Raw genomic sequence first — 16,962 nt, 5'->3', positions numbered from 1 at the left:
GGAGTTCTGAAGAGTTTAGGGAATGTATGAAAGAGGCACTGTAAGAGATGGAATTTTTTTGTTGGAATGAATAGATTTGGTGAGCAAGTCAAAAGCATCCTTTTATAGAAGAAGAAGAAAAAGGTGTTATAGTATATGACAGAATATAGTTCTTCAGGGGACAGTTGAAACAGTTTTTTAACGACGTGAACACGTGATCACGAACAACGTGGTTGAAGCACCAACGAACAAATAAGAACGAACAACGGATAAGAACAGAGAAGGGATTTTTTATTTATTTATTTATTTATTTATTATTATTAAAGTTGAGATGAAAACAGAGACAGAGACCGAACGTGAAACGTGAAAAATAGAGACCGAAAGTAATTGCGAGCGCAATCGAAGAACCGCTGAGACAGAAACAAAGCCTCAAGCCAAGGTCAGACACGGTAGCCTACTAGTACTACACTAGGCCTCAGTACTACCCCGACACGATAGCGTCAGTACTACACTGACACACTGTACTTCACGTCAGTACTACACTGACACACTGTACTAGTACTACAGACACGGTAGCCTACCAGTACTACACTAGGCGTCAGAATACGCGACACGAACTAACCGACGATTCTGTACACAGGTATGAAAAACCAACACCAAGAATACTATTAAAGACACACCAATAGTTACGCACACCGAAAGAAAGATACAGTTTCGACAAAAACACAATTGTAAAGTTACTTAACTTCGAAAGCGTGCGCGCATGGACAGCTTTGAAGAGACGTGACGTGACATGACGAGAAGAGACGTGAAGAGACTTTGAAGAGATTTAAAACGTTAGACAAGTGGTCGATGTTCGGGGAAGTTAGGGGGAGAAGAGAAAATCTAGGAAATATGCAATACAGCGAAGGAAAGAACTTAAATTCACAGAACACCTATGGGGGTAGGGAAGCCGAGAGAAACCAGGCCGCGCACGCGGTGGGACAGAAAACGATTAAATTATACAAAAGTTTGCAAGAACTGCAAATCAACACCAACTGGAAAACACCCTGCAACACATGCACAATAAAAAACGAGTAGAAATTGACGAAAACACGAATGGAAAAAATACGATAACTTTTGCTGCCGTGCAGAGCTCCAAGACGTTTCCTTGCTCCAAGACGTTTCCTTGCTCCAGGGACCGGAAACGGAAGTCCCTAAATTTTTTCCCTAAATTTTTGCTGCCGTGCAGAGCTCCAAGACGTTTCCTTGCTCCAGGGACCGGAAACGGAAGTCCCTAAATTTTCTAAGTCTTAATTTTTTCCATTCATCACTTTCGGAGATATAGAGGTGCAAAGCTTTTCGGTTTTTCCAAGATGGCTGCCGAACCACATGACCGATGACGTCATCATTATTTTATTTTTTTCCACCAGTTTATGCTGACATGGCACTCAAGAAATTGCATCTTGATTGGATGAAGTTTTGTACTTGTCGAATTATCGAATTATGATGTCATAATGGAGGCCTTGGGCCGAGAGAGTTAAAAATTGGGCACAGTCTATTCCAGGTCAAGACAAATATGTGTGTAAAGAATGGCGATTCTATGTGTAACGATGTAGACATAGTACTGCGCACAAACAGACAAACAGACAGACAAACCAACCAACCAACATACTTGCCGGAATATTTTCTGGCAAGTAACAAACAGACAGACACAGAATAAGAAGACGTCATGCAAATGTGCAAATGCTGTTAAATTTTCAAGTCAATCGGATGAAAATTGATGATTTTGGAGGTTTGACCTTGGGTTGACCTTTGACATTTTGACCTCAAAAATAGTTGGTTGACGTATTTTGTGACTCGATATGCAAATGCTGTTCAATCTTCAAGTCAATTGGATGAAAAATGGCGATTTTTACAAATTTGACGTCCATATGACTTTTGACCTCAAAATCAATAGGCTTCTCAATTGTGACGACCTCTATAACTTGAAGTTTCATGACGATCAGTTTAGAATTGTGGCCTGTAGGCGAATGACAAATAAACAAACAGACAGACAGAGAAAAACAAACGCAACCGACCAATATACTTGAAAAATCTTCAATTTTGCAAGTAACAAGGTTGACCAACCAATATACAAGTACTTGGAAAAATATCTTCGATTTTCCAGGTAACAAACAGACAGACAGATTAAAACACGCGACCAACGAGTATACTTGAAAAATCTTGGATTTTCGCAACTGATAATTCAATTTCCTCTGTCCAGCATCTCTAGATCTGTGTCCCTCTGCAGCATTGGGTCTTTCTGTGCATTGTTTGCCATCCTTCCAACTGTGATGACTCTGGGTACGAGGCCATCTCGGTCAACTTACACCGTCTATTATCTTCAACAGACTCTCCATCTTTCCTTTCCTTATTTGTGGTGACTTAAATTGCCACCATTCCAGATGTCTTGGTGTGTTCACTAATTACTGTCCATGGTGTTACAATCCTTTTGTGATACTTTAGTCCTTACTCGTTGTTTTGGATTCTCAACCGATAATTCCACTCATTGCGGAAATATCAGTTAAGAAAGGAATGTAGGGCATGCCATGTCATTGGTATCGTGCGACAGGAGGCTGAGTCTCGGAATGTGCGTCTCACTCACCACAGGCAGATTGGTCTCTTGCGGTCTTTTACTGTCTTTTTTGGTCTTGTTTTCCTGCCCTCTCGCACTGACCGAAGCCCTGCATCTCCAGACAGCATCCATTCTACCAGAAATACCTGCCTTGTTACTGTCCTCAAGCATACGCTTAGCACATACACCTCCATTATTTTGTCCTTATATTCTCTCTTGCCTGTGGGGACTGTCTTTTTGAGTCTGTCATCTCGTGCTCTTCACACCAGGTCTTCAAATCTGCTGCTACCTCCTGCCATCTCATGGTCTCCTATTTATACCTCTGAGCTTTTCGATATCCACCGAGACCCAGTCTCTCTTTGCCCTGCATTCTCTCTTTTTCTCTCGCATTCTCTCCCTCTCATGCCCTCTCTCATGCTCTCTCTCTCCCTCTCCCCCACCCTCTCTCCCTCCCCCTCCCGTCCCCTCTCTCTCTCCCTCTTGAATGTGTGTACATCAGCTGAGATGGATTGTAAAAACACCAGATCATGGTGTTTTGCAAAATAATAATTAAATCTTCATATTTCCTTTTCACATCTGACCCCAGATACAATAAATCGTGCGTTATTTGTATTTACGATTTTCCTCTCATTGACCTAAGTCTCGTTCCCTACTCTTTTGTTTGTTTATTTATTTGTTTATTTTGTTTTTCTTCTTCACGTTTAAGAACCCTAAGAAGAAGAAGCCAAAACCTGTTGCATCGGAAGTGAAAAAGGAAGCTTTTGAGCTGGACAATGTATCAACAGCGATGGATAACTTTAATGGAGATGTAGCACAGTGCACTAAAGTAATGGAAAATCAAGAATCACTGCCTGAAGTTGAGGAATACCTTGAGCCCGAAGTGAAGGTGGAGGCAGTGCCTGAGCCAGAGCCAGAATTTGAGTTGGACTTGGATTCCATTGTATCGTCTGCAACGTCGGAGGACCGAGAGATTGAGCAAGTGTCGTCGAATGATGTTCTAAGTGAACCGTTGGAAAGTTTGAGTCTCTCTCAGGGCGAACCCGCTCACCTGCAAGCTTCCATTTCCTCCAGCAACATGCATGGTATGCAATGTCGATATAGTATATAGCATAGCTTGTTTCTAAGAAGACGTGTGTGTGTGTATGTATGTATGTATGTATGTATGTATGTATGTATGTATGTATATATATATATATATATATATATATATATATATATATATATATTATATATATATATATATATATATATATATATATATATATATATTATATATATTATATATATATATATATATATATATATATATATATATATATATATATATATATATAATATATATATATATAATGTTATATATATATATATATATATATATATATATATATTATATTATATTGTTGCGGATATGGGACTTGGCCTCAATATCCGCTTGTAAATACTCCCCTATTTCCCCAATACTCCCCAACTATCCCCAATCCCCCATTCCCTAGTCCCATTGCCTGTAAATAACACTCTGTAGAACCGACCTTCCCCTTTTTCCCCCATTAAATGTCGTGCCCAGGTCCACCGCATCTCACGTAGACAACTTTCGGACATCTTGCTAGTTATTCTTAGTCTATGTCAGTTAAGGACTCGTTTCCATTAATTCTGACTCTTCGTTGCACCAGAATGTGATTATATGGCACCAGTAGTGAGTTTAGGACCTTCCCATACCTCCTCCCATCTTCTTCCCCAAACAACAACTACAACAACAACAACTACAACAACGGCGCGCGCGGGGAGTGTGCGTCCTCACTCCGGCTCGGTTAGCCGCCATTACCCATGTGCGCCGACGGGGTTACCACGAAGGGGCTGCCTGTCGGCCCCTCGTCAAGGGCGGAGCCGGTAACCCCCGCACCCAATGAGAAGCAACGGGCCGATTCCATCTGGGGCGGAGCTAACGAGCCGAGGGCGTGTCACTCCCCGCCGGATATACGCAGCCACTTACCGGACGTGAGGTCAGATGCGCCTGAACCACGGAGAGCAAAGGACGCCACCCCCAGCGCGACGATACCTCCCCGCATCTTTGGACCGGACCGGGTCGATTCTGTCCTTGAGCCAAGAGTGCACCTTGAGCCATCGACTGCCCGCTTTCCTTGCCATCAATCCCCGTGTGAGTCAGTTTTGTCCTGTTTATCTGTGGTCTGTCGGGAATAAGATAAGTGTGTCTAAGTGCCTATCTTTCTATGCTGTCCCTCTTGTCGTTGTAATCTGACCTTCCGCCCTAATATAACCTCCTCCGGAGGTCTTGAGAACCGTATCCCTGGTGTCGTGTCATTTTAATCCCAGCCGTTGTGTCCTTTTCCTTCATTGATTTAGAGTAGCGCGACTCGGCAACGTTCGAGTATAATCGGGTAACTTGTGCGGACACGGCGGCCATTCCGCTCGGCCCACCATAACATCAAAGTCGTGTCTGTAACAATTGGTGTCAGGAGTGTCGGATTCGGACCTGGGACTAAATTTGTTAGGCCCAAATTTTGGGAAGCAGAATTCGATCCGGAGCGCGTTTACGCGCTCGAAATTATAAAGGCGAAATTTGATTGTGTTTTACAAAATATAAAAACCCGAATTTTGAAAGTCGCGCTATGGCGGATCAAGACAGCTGGGGTCCGGTAGAGGAGAGTGAGGCAGGGTCGGTCCAGGACCAAATTGAGGGACGCGAGGAGAGCGAAGCAGCGAGGGTAGCAGACGCACAAATTAGCGTCGTTGCGCCCGACATTGCGGGTGCGCAAAATGGCGCCTCGCTGGTCGCGGCGCCCGCGACCGTGGCAGCGCCCCTGGTGGATTCGAACCTTTTCCTCCTGCAAATGAGGGCCTTTATGGAACAAATGGGAGACCAAATTGGAGGTTTGAAAAACCGGATGGATGCTCAGAGTGAGCGACTGGAGGGCCAAATGGGGGTAATGGGAAACCAATTGGGGGTAATGGGAAGCCAAATGGGGGTAATGAGGGACGAAGCGAGGGGTACCGGTGAGGGATTAGACAATAATTTTAAGGAATTAGACAATAATTTTAAGGGTTTAGACAAGAAATTTGGGAAGTTAGACGACAAATTTGAGGGGTTAGACAACGGGATAAAAGAGGTGAAAAATGGGTTAACGGGGGTATAAAATAGAATGGCTGCCCAGGAGAATCAGATAGAGGGAGTGAAAAATGGGTTAGAGGGGTTAGAAAACAGTATAGAAGGCAAATTGAGGGACATGAAGGACCAAGCGGAAAGGGAAGTTAAACAAATGGGGCAGCAGATAGAGGGGGTTAGAATGGGGGTAGAAACTAAACTGGATGCTCACCGGGAGGAAATGGAGCAGATGAGGGTGGCATCTGGGCAGGAGATGCAAGTGATGGGAGAGGAGATCAGAAGAGGGGTGAGTGAGGAGGTCGGAGGAGTGCGCGAGGAGGTGAGGCACTGTAAGGAGCACATGGAGAAGGAGGTGAGAAAGGGGACTGTAAAGTTACAAGGGGGCATAGAGGACCTGACGCAGGAGGTGGAGCAGCTGACGGTGGGACAGACGGAGTTAGTGGAGCAGGTTCAAAGGAACACTGCGGTATTAGGAGGTTTAAAAGCGACACAGAAAGAACTAAAAGATGACTTGGTAGCGACGAAGAAGGAATGTCAGATGGTACGTGAGGGACTGACAACGAGGCTGGACGAGGTGATAGAGGTAATGGAGACGAAGGACCGGCAGGTGAGGACGCACATGGAAACGGTCAAGGTAGCCTTGGAGGACGAGCTTGAGGAGACGTACCGGGGAATAAAAGAGGTGAAGCAGAAATTAGAAGAAGTGGAAGAAGGGGTGAGCGAAATTAAGAAGCGACGGAGAGGGGATAACAAAGAGATAAAAGAGGAAGTAAAAGAATTGGTCCAAAGTCTGTGTTTGGATCGTGATGATGTGCTCATTAACCGGATGAGGGATTCGCAGGTGATGGAGGAGAAGCGAAGAGGAAGAGGACCCGGTGTAAGTGGTGACCAATATGGTCGTGCGTATGATGCGCCAGGTGATTTAAGAAGCTTGGGGGTCGAGATGGACCCGGGTGTTCGTGAGAGGCCGTTGGTGAAGTGTGCGACAGGTCTGGTGTGCGAAAAAGGAGGTGTGCGAGAAAGTCCGACTCTGGGGTGTGTGAGGAAAAAGTGCGTGCCAAGGAGTGAGGGTGCTGGCGAGAGTGAGTCGGTCGTAGCGCGTGTGCGAGGGGGCACATGGAAGCGCGGTGTGGTAAGTGTTACAGAGGGTGTGACGGGAGAGTGTGCACGAGAAAGGTGTGTGACGGACAGGTGCATGGGGAAAGAGTGCGCTGTCAAAGGCAAGGAAGAATGCACACCTGTGGTGAGTGTTACAGAGGGTGTAACGGGAGAGTGTGCGCGAGAAAGGTGTGTGACGGACAGGTGCATGAGGAAAGAGTGCGCTGTCAAGAGTAAGGGTGAGTGCGCTGTCAAGAATGGAGGTGAGAGTAGTGAGAGTGACACGGAGCGTGAGTTGGTGGTGACAGGTGAGAAAGGAAGCACACCTGGAATGGTAGAGCGTGAGTGGGAATGCACGCTGGAGTTGGTGGTGAGGCACGTGGTTGGGTGTGCGAATGAGAGCACACCTGTGATTGTCACAGAGGAGGTGACAGAGGAGGGGGCGCGAAGAGGTGTGTTGGTGAGGTGTGCGACCAACGAATGTGTGCCAAAGTGTTCGGTGGTCAGGTGTGTGACCAAGGCTGTGAGTGGAATGAGTGTACCGAGGTGTGTAAGGAAAGGTACGAGGAGCATGGGCACGGCTGGATGTGTGAGCAAGGAACGGGCTGCGGGGTGTAAGCGTCCAGGTGAAGCATCGACGGTAACCGGTTTAGAGGTTAGGTCGACTTTTAGCCGAATCGGGCCCTCGGTGCGTGCTGGGCCTCGCTTTGAACGGCCGCGTCCGTGCTCCACTAGGCGGAGCGGGCAGCCCGATAGAAAGGGTCGTCATGGCGACCACTTTTTGTTGAGGCATTCCGGCAGGTCGAGATCGGGACATTGGATGGCTCCACGCCGAGATGGTGCGTGGGATCTCGGCCCGGGTAAGCCCCCGTCCCTGCCCCGAATGCCGGACGCATCCAGCCGCCGGCACAAAACAACCAGCATTCATGGCTTGGCTTTACGAAGCCGGGCTTTGGACAGGAATTGGCGCACCGAGAGGCATTAGTGAGTAGACTGGGTGATGAGGTTAGTGTTTTGGACCCAAAATTAGAGAAAAACAAAATTTAATGATTGGCAAAGGATTGGCAGTAATGATTGGCAGATGATGGGTAGTGATTGGCAAATTTTTAATTTGTTGAAATTTGATGTGCAAAATTGGTAGTGGGAGATGCCCGATGTGGTGGGATGGCAACTCTGTCATCCCTCACAAACGTGGGGGCAAAGGAGCAATAGCTTATGGGGTTGATGGCAGTGAAAACTAGCCCGGGTGGGTTAGGTTATATTGATAGGGACCTAGCGAAGATGACATTAGGTAACGTTAAGATTAGTTAGTGACTGATACCTGTAGTGGGGACGCAGGTAGATTAGTATGGATGATAATGACGAGGGAGCGCAATAGTTTAAAGGGACGACTGGGAAGCGCAAGTTTCAGAAGGGAGTAGTTAGCTGGGATGATGCCGTGTGTGTGAGAATTGAACAGGTGTGATTGCACAGGTGTGCAACTGGACAGGTGTGTGGAACAGTGTGTGAGTAGTGAGTGTTGTGGATCAGCGCGAATGCGCTTGGGGAGAGAAGGGTGCAGGCGGCACCAAGAATGAGAGCACAGGTGTGCAGGTACAGGTGTGTGGAGAGAGTTGGAGTAAGTGGTACGGAGTAGTGTGCATGGTGCGAAGGTGTGGATGGGGGAAGAGTGGACCCCTTTCAGGAGTACCCGGGGCGGGTAGTGTAAGTGTTAGGTAGAGGGTATAGGTAAATTGTGGTTGGATATTGGCATTTGTGGTGCGGTTGCAGAATGGTATTGTGGATGGGTGCATTCGTGTTGTGGAAATGGCTGGGCGTGTAGCCTGTTAGTGTGTGTAGTTGGTTGGGCACTCCACCACTGTGAGGATGTCGGCCAGGTGAGGCCGCAGGTGGGCTCTGGGAGCCGGTAGAGTTGTGGATGGGGCCCGAGGATCCGGAGGACGGACCCGGGTAGCCCAGTGCCAGAGAGGGCACCGAGTGGGGAGAGCGCCAGAGGGCCTTCCCCAGGTAGTTAGGTTAGGGTAAGGAGCAGGTAAGCTCGGAGGCAACTGCAGTGGTGGAGGTGTGCAGGTGGGTAGACCCGCTGGGAGAGGAACACGCCACAGCCCAGAAATTGTGCGAGGGCACCGGGAGATGAATCGGGGGAGTGAGACCCCAAATTGAAAAGCACCACAGTTTGGCCAATGGGAATTGGTTTTTAGAACCCATAGTGTAAGAGGGCCAATGGTTTGGCCGGAGAAAGACCCCGGGTAATGTAAAGTTGTTAAAGTCATTTAGGAAATAGTTAGGATTGATGAACCTGTCGCACCATACGCAGCCACTTACCTGTGGTGATGATGATGACTCCACACCTGTGTTTTCTTTGTTTTGTATTGCAGGAAGTAAGGATTGCTGTTGGATTTGTGAGACGCATCACGACGTGGATGAGACATTGGGGTGATTCCATCTCTCCCTCCTTAGGAGGGACTGATGATGAATTGGTAATGGCAAATTTTGATGTTCAGTTGGAGATGGCAAATTTTGATGAGAGTTGAAAATGGCAAATTTGATTGGTTAGGAGGGAGAGAAGACGAATTTGGTTTATGGGAGGAACGGGGAAGACAGTAGGGACGTTTGTGGATTTGTAAAGTAGATGTTTATGGCTAGTGTTGTGTTTTGTGGATACAGTAAGGGGTAAGGGAGGGGCCATGTAGGTTACCTGGTGGGGGGGGGGGGGGGGGGAGCGTACGGTAGGAACGTACCTGTCTCACCTGGTTCCCATGTGCCCCCAGTGTGCATCACCTTGTATTGCGTGCACTTTTGCGCCCTTACCACCTTACTCACTTGTCTGCTTCTTTTGTCTCCCACCTCCGAGGATCTGGCTTTGGGGCAGAGAGAGAGGAGAGAGAGGTGCTGGCTTCGCAGTTGTGGGCCTGCACTTTCGCTGTTTGCTGCCTGGATCGATACACCATATGGACCGCAATGTTTGTGGCCACCCACCATGGACCGCAGTTCTTTTGCGGCCAAGCACCACCCATGGATGGACCCATGGGTCAACGTGGCACCTATGCCATACAAGGTGAACCACTAACAGTTGGCCCCTGACGGCCACAATACAGAAATGGACGCGGTTGGCGCCTTTCTTTATTTTTAAAGAAGCCAGAAGGCCAAGTGCACCACACGAAGGCAAGACCAGCGGCAGAACATCGGCCGGCTGCGACACCACACCATGGTTATTAAACACTTTATTGGTGCACCGGATGGTGCTGACTGTGTGATGGGGTGGTGCTTTTGGTGCTGGGAAGGGGTGCTCTGCACATTATTAAAGGCCGTAGGCCACAGAGCACTCGTGGGTTGGTGTATCGATGCTGGCATGCGTGCTCTCTCTATGCATAACATCTGCATGTGTTCCTCCAAAAACAGGTCCTGGATCGTAGTGTAAATATCAGCGTAGTCTTGTAAATAATGCTCCCTACCGGCTGTATGTTTAGTTTGCGAATTCTTTCCGGATTCGGTTATCCTGTGGGTGTGTTTCTGTGAGGAGAAGGGTGCAACGTCGCAGGGGGACATATTTACTCATTTGTGAATATCTGTAAAACTGTCGCACTCAGGGTAGAGTTAATAGTAGAGGGAACTACATCTGAGTGCCACACTAAAATAGGTAAAAATTTATCGGGTCGGGACGCCCCGAGGGTAGAGAAGGGTGCAATGTTGCGGATATGGGACTTGGCCTCAATATCCGCTTGTAAATACTCCCCTATTTCCCCAATACTCCCCAACTATCCCCAATCCCCCATTCCCTAGTCCCATGACCTGTAAATAACACTCTGTAGAACCGACCTTCCCCTTTTTCCCCCATTAAATGTCGTGCCCAGGTCCACCGCATCTCACGTAGACAACTTTCGGACATCTTGCTAGTTATTCTTAGTCTATGTCAGTTAAGGACTCGTTTCCATTAATTCTGACTCTTCGTTGCACCAGAATGTGATTATATGGCACCAGTAGTGAGTTTAGGACCTTCCCATACCTCCTCCCATCTTCTTCCCCAAACAACAACTACAACAACAACAACTACAACAACGGCGCGCGCGGGGAGTGTGCGTCCTCACTCCGGCTCGGTTAGCCGCCATTACCCATGTGCGCCGACGGGGTTACCACGAAGGGGCTGCCTGTCGGCCCCTCGTCAAGGGCGGAGCCGGTAACCCCCGCACCCAATGAGAAGCAACGGGCCGATTCCATCTGGGGCGGAGCTAACGAGCCGAGGGCGTGTCACTCCCCGCCGGATATACGCAGCCACTTACCGGACGTGAGGTCAGATGCGCCTGAACCACGGAGAGCAAAGGACGCCACCCCCAGCGCGACGATACCTCCCCGCATCTTTGGACCGGACCGGGTCGATTCTGTCCTTGAGCCAAGAGTGCACCTTGAGCCATCGACTGCCCGCTTTCCTTGCCATCAATCCCCGTGTGAGTCAGTTTTGTCCTGTTTATCTGTGGTCTGTCGGGAATAAGATAAGTGTGTCTAAGTGCCTATCTTTCTATGCTGTCCCTCTTGTCGTTGTAATCTGACCTTCCGCCCTAATATAACCTCCTCCGGAGGTCTTGAGAACCGTATCCCTGGTGTCGTGTCATTTTAATCCCAGCCATTGTGTCCTTTTCCTTCATTGATTTAGAGTAGCGCGACTCGGCAACGTTCGAGTATAATCGGGTAACTTGTGCGGACACGGCGGCCATTCCGCTCGGCCCACCATAACATCAAAGTCGTGTCTGTAACAATATATATATACAGACTTGGCATTTAATATGGAATATTTTTTTTGTGGGGGTGAACTTACTTTTCAAGATGTCTTAGAACCAAAAGTTCATTGGAATTATGTTGAAATTATTCTAGATTTTGTTAATGTGACCTTTAAAAGAAACAAAAACCACATTTGACATTTCGAAACAAATAAATTGATCCTTGAAAGTGATGTAAACTGATATCGAACTCAATTCATGGAAAGTACTGTGTTAAACTTCTGTACGTTTTCCAGAAGTATCTCTTTATCTCTCTTTATTTTGCACATTAGCCAATTTTTTTATATAACAAAAACAAAAGTTAAATTACGACTGGGATTACGGACAGTAAAATTACAGTTCAGTACTTCGTGTAACCCCCACGAGCATTCAGGAGAGCACGTACACGTTGAGGCATGCTGTTCACGAGATTTGCCAAGGTTTGGACAGGAATCGCTTGCCATGCAGTGACAATAGCCTGCTGCAATTCACACACAGAGGTCGGCTGCTGGTCCAAGTGGTCGATTTGACGCGTTAATTCTGCCCACAAGTTCTCTATCGGATTCATATCCGGGGACATGGCAGGTCCTTGTGAAACCGCCGCCGCACCACTCCATATGCTCGACACCACGGTCAGCAAGAAAGTGTTGGATCATGCGAGCACGATGAGGCCGTGCATTGTCATCTTGGAAGACAAAGTTTCCTCGAAAGGCTGCACGAGCAAATGGAAGCAATGTTTCTTCCAGAATGGCCCTGTGCTTGAACTGGTTCAGGATTCCATACAGAACAACCAGGTCAGTTTTGCCCCCTGCATGAAAAGCAGCCCAAACGGTCACCCCACCACCTCCAGCTTGGACTCTTGGCACTATACAATCTTTGTTGTAGGCTTCATGCACTTGTCTGCACACTCGGACGCGACCATCTTGACGATAGACCAGAAATCTAGACTCGTCATTGAAGATCACGTGATTCCAGTGTCCTGGCTGCCATTGACGGTGCTCTCTGGCCCACTGCAATCGGCGCTGGCGGTGTTGTCTGGTCAGGCGTGGCTTTCTCAGGGGACGCCTGGCACGATAGCCTGCTTGAACCAGTCCTTGCACAATTTCGGGGCTGGGTCGTGTGGCTCCACTAGCAGGTCTACCTACCTGCGCACCTCCGCCACTGAAGTCGCCACCCGAGCTTACCTGCCCCTGCGACTACCTAACTGTGGAAGGCCCCTCCTGGCTCTTTACGCCCTGATGCCCACCTTGGCATTGGGCAACCCGGGTCCTTCCTTTGGATCCTCGGGCCCCACTCAACAACTCACAACTACCCTAACTGGCTCCCAGAGCCGACCTGCGGCCTCACCTGGCCGACAAACTACCAGTGGCGGAGTGCCCCAATAACCATACGCACCAATTAAACCACACGACCAGCCATTTCACTGACTCATGCACCCTCCAAAGCACTACTTTGCCACTACCTGCACCACAGGTGTCAATATCCATACAAATTTTGCCTAAGCCCCCTACCTGGCTTTACACTACCCACCCCGGGCGTCCGTGAATGGGTTCCATCTCCCCCCATTCACTCTTTCGCACCATGCATTCCACACCTTTTATTCCCACACCAAGCATTCCACACTACTTATTCGCACACCATTTATTTCTCAAACCTTGTCTCGCACACCAAATTAGCACACCTTTTGTGCTCACACACTTCTTTCCTCGCACACCTTTTGTTCTCACTCCTCAAACCATTTCCATTTATTCTCATCACAATTCCTCAAACAGCATCATCTATCTAACTGGTTTTCCCCTAAAAGTCGTGCTTCCCCGTCTTCCCTTTACACTATGCACTCCCTTCGTCATTAACAACCATCTAAACTACCTACGTCCTCACTATAGTTCAGATGTCACTACTTAAATCTTGTCCCTACAGTCTTCTGAATCCCTAACATTATCCTAGCCCTCCCTCGGCTAGCTTCGGTGCCCCATGGAGGTAACCATGGCTAGCACCCCCATGTGCCTGTCACTGCCATCCCCCTAATCTAATGCTCATGGGCCCTGGCCCTGCGAGGAATGGTCAAACTACCATTCCCCCACGTAGGGTACACTATCCCCATCCATCCACTACACTCGAGCCTCTTCGTGTGGAAATACATTGTCATGGCTCGGCCTCGCAGGGCCGAGCGATCCATTCGGGTGGTTGGTCGCCTGTATGGGGTGTCCGTCCGGCATTTTTGATCCAAAGGGGGAGGTATGGATGGGCCGAGGTTCAGGACTCCATCCCTGCGTGGGGCCTCGCGGTCCCACACACGATGACCCAACCGGCCCCGGTCGGAGCACCGCACCCGCAAAGGTGTGCGGCTCCGAAATCTCCTACCTCCCCTTGAACCTCGCCGATTGTCTTTGCCGCCACGGCGCGGCACAAACCATACAGGGCGGGGGCCGGCACGGGTCGTGCACGGTGGTCCTTGTGAAACCGCCGCCGCACCGATCCCGGCCAGTCCCTGCTGCACACAACTCACCGAGGGCTCACGTCGGCTATCCGTCGCGCTAAACGCTACCCCGGTCGGTGTCGATGCTTGAGCCGCGTTCTCACCACTCGCGACCCACTCCGCACTCGCACCTGCACACACCTAGGCGCACTCACACCCCTCACACACTTCAGTACGCACTATTCTTCTACGCACTCAGGTGTGCACTTTTCCTCCACACACTCCTTTACCGCACACTTTTCTGTTACACACTCTGTAACACCCCCGGGTGTGCACTCCTGCACACACTCTGCAACACGCTCGGGTGTGCACTCCTGCACACTCTAACACACTCTCCCCGCACACAGTCCGGTGTGCATTCTCCCTCACACTCTGTAACACACTCCCGTTACACTCTCCGTCACCGCACACTCTGGCGCACACTTTTCTCACACACACTCACGCTCCGGTGCACACTTTTCTCTCACACGCGCACCAGTCGCCCTCGTACACTTCACAATGGACCTTCCGCGACCGCCCGGGTTTCGTCTCGGTTCCAAGTGCGCCAAAAACCCATTCGCGCCATTAATTCTACTCACCTTGGGGACCTCCTTTTCTGCCAGCACCTGCAAACTTTTTATTGAGTTTGCAAGCCCTACATCACGGTGCAAATACAAACTTTGGGTGCATTCCATTTCTTCCCTCTGTGATTTATTTTCCAATTCTACCGTCTCTTCGGCCCCAATTGTTTCTTCAATTTGAATTATTTCTTCGACGACCGCCGGCGCATAAAATTTATTTTTCCGATTCAACCCTTGTCGGTGCCGCCGCAATTTTATTTTCCAATTCGCCGATCGTCGGTTCTTCTACACCCCGCGTCGCGATTTCTATAGCCCGGTCAACTTAGCTGCGCTCTGCCCAAGCTCGCTCCCCACGCGTTCCTCACACCGCGTCACCTCGTCGCGCCCCATTGCGACCTCCTCGCTCAACCCGAGCCTAATGTCCTCCCCCATTTCCCTTATTTCTTTCTTCGACGCCACCCTCATTTTTTCCAATTGACCACCCATTTTGTTTTCCAACCCCTCCATGTTACACCTTGCTTCGTCCCTCATTTCTTTCATTTCCCGGGTGGATTTGTCACTTTGGGCGTCCATTTTCCCATTTATCTTATTCATGTTATCCCTTATCTCTTGCGTGTCTTCACCCGACTTGACCATGTAGGCCCTCATTTGTGCCATAAATAGGTCGCAATTCCCTGGCACTGCGGGCTCGGCTCTCGCCGCCACGTGCGAAGCGCCGCCATTTTCTTCGCCAGCTACCGCCACATCATCAATTCTCCCTTCGTCGACCAGCTCTTCCTGTGGGTCCTGGGTCATTAATTCCTCCTTATCATCCACCCCCACCGGCATTCAACCGCCTTGGCTAGCCATGGTACGAATATAATTTGGATCTTAAATACTAAATTTCGGTTGCTCGTAATTTTCGAGTGCGTGAAGCGCACTCCAGGTCCGATCCCACTCCTCGACACCAATTGTTACGGCCAATTTGTACAATTTGGTGTCCAAAATTTTGGTGTCCAAAATTTTGTCCAGGGTTCAAAATCCCCACTCCTGACACCAATTGTTACGGTTTTCCGCCGCCCTTCCTACCCTTACCAATTGGAGATTAAGCCCCTTGTTCTTTCTGGGCCGGCGTAACCGGGACTTGAAACGCCCCTCCCGGGCAAACGCAAGGTAGGGTTTCGGGACAAGTCTCGCACGTACCTAAATACCTGCGGAAGCGGGGAATCAAGCCTCGCACGAGCCACGTGTAATTTGGGTACACCGAGCGGATTGCGTACCATGTGGTCCGTGCAGTTAGCGTTAGTATTGGGACCCGATTTGAGCTGTTCTATTCGTACCACGCTTAGTCAATGATGGAAAACACGAGACGGTCGAATAAAGGAAGAACACTATTTCATTATTATTTACACAAGTATGTACAAGTCGGTAGAAAGCAGAAAGACAGAGCAGCCTTAAGCAGTCTTATATTAACCCCAGACACGGGCCCGATCACACTCACAAAGGGGAAATGCAGGTAGAATGGTGTTCCTCGCTGAACGATCGTCCAGGAACGGCCCCGCCCGGCATGGCTCTCCCCGGTCCAGCACGTCCCGCGATGAAGGCAAGCAGGCGGTGGAAGGGATCCTTGTAGCGCGTCGCTCGAACAACGGGCAGATGAGGCAGGAGGGAACTGTACGTGTCTCTCAGCGCGGCTGGGCGGTTTTCCACAGCGTGTTTAGTTACCGGCGCGCTATCACTTGCGTAACCCAATCGAGGCTCGGCCTCAAGCTCAACCGAGCGTCCAATTTGGTACGAGCGCTTATAGCTGGGTTCATGCGCGTCTCCTCTCAGAACTCGGTACTCTCATCAAGCGCCTCTCCCATCACTACTCCACTCTCATCAGAACACCCCAAACTCATAACTGACTCTCACAGAACTTAGTGCAGCTCCCCTCTCGCAGAACTCTCAAGCTCACCCCTTCGCGGAACTGCCGTGGGGGCTTCGCGCAACGGGTTATATTGCCACGCCCTTAGCCTTCTCGAATGTTCCAACCACACCCTGTGACGCAGTGCCGCAGCCACTCCCTTTGAGCCCTGATTGGCGGCTCGCGCTTACCGTCAGCTTCTCCGCCGCCCTCATTCGGTCCCGCCTCGATTTGCCAGGCCTGCCTCGTGTTAATTCGCGCCAAAAATCCAAAGGCAGCATAAGGAGGCGTAAGGCGGCATAAGGCGGCATAAGGCAATAGAGGCGGCATAAGGCAATGAAGGACCTACTCTCATTATTTTACTCAACGCAAAACTAACACAGGAAAAGGACTATGCTCACACATACTAAGAAATAACTGCACTATCGTGAGACTACATGTTGTAGTGTGACTAAACTATGAGGGGGGAAATGTAACCTTTATTGTACAA

At 49.3% G+C, this 16,962-nt stretch overlaps 1 protein-coding gene across 4 annotated transcripts in view; it reads left to right on the top strand.

Moving 5' to 3' along the window:
- SPATS2 (spermatogenesis associated serine rich 2) overlaps positions 1–16,962 on the top strand; it is an 86,461-nt gene that overhangs the window by 43,929 nt on the left and 25,570 nt on the right. For all 4 annotated transcript variants that reach the window (XM_078769433.1, XM_078769452.1, XM_078769440.1 and 1 more), the window contains one exon: positions 3,282–3,657. In XM_078769433.1, the coding sequence (XP_078625559.1) occupies positions 3,282–3,657 (376 nt within the window). The remainder of the gene's footprint in view (positions 1–3,281; positions 3,658–16,962) is intronic.

The sequence above is a fragment of the Myxine glutinosa genome, chromosome 1 (assembly GCF_964187855.1).
Source record: "Myxine glutinosa chromosome 1, kmMyxGlut1.1, whole genome shotgun sequence".
Lineage (NCBI taxonomy): Eukaryota > Metazoa > Chordata > Myxini > Myxiniformes > Myxinidae > Myxine > Myxine glutinosa.
The sequence above is the reverse complement of the archived record's forward strand: the minus strand, read 5'-3'. Positions and strand labels throughout refer to the sequence as shown.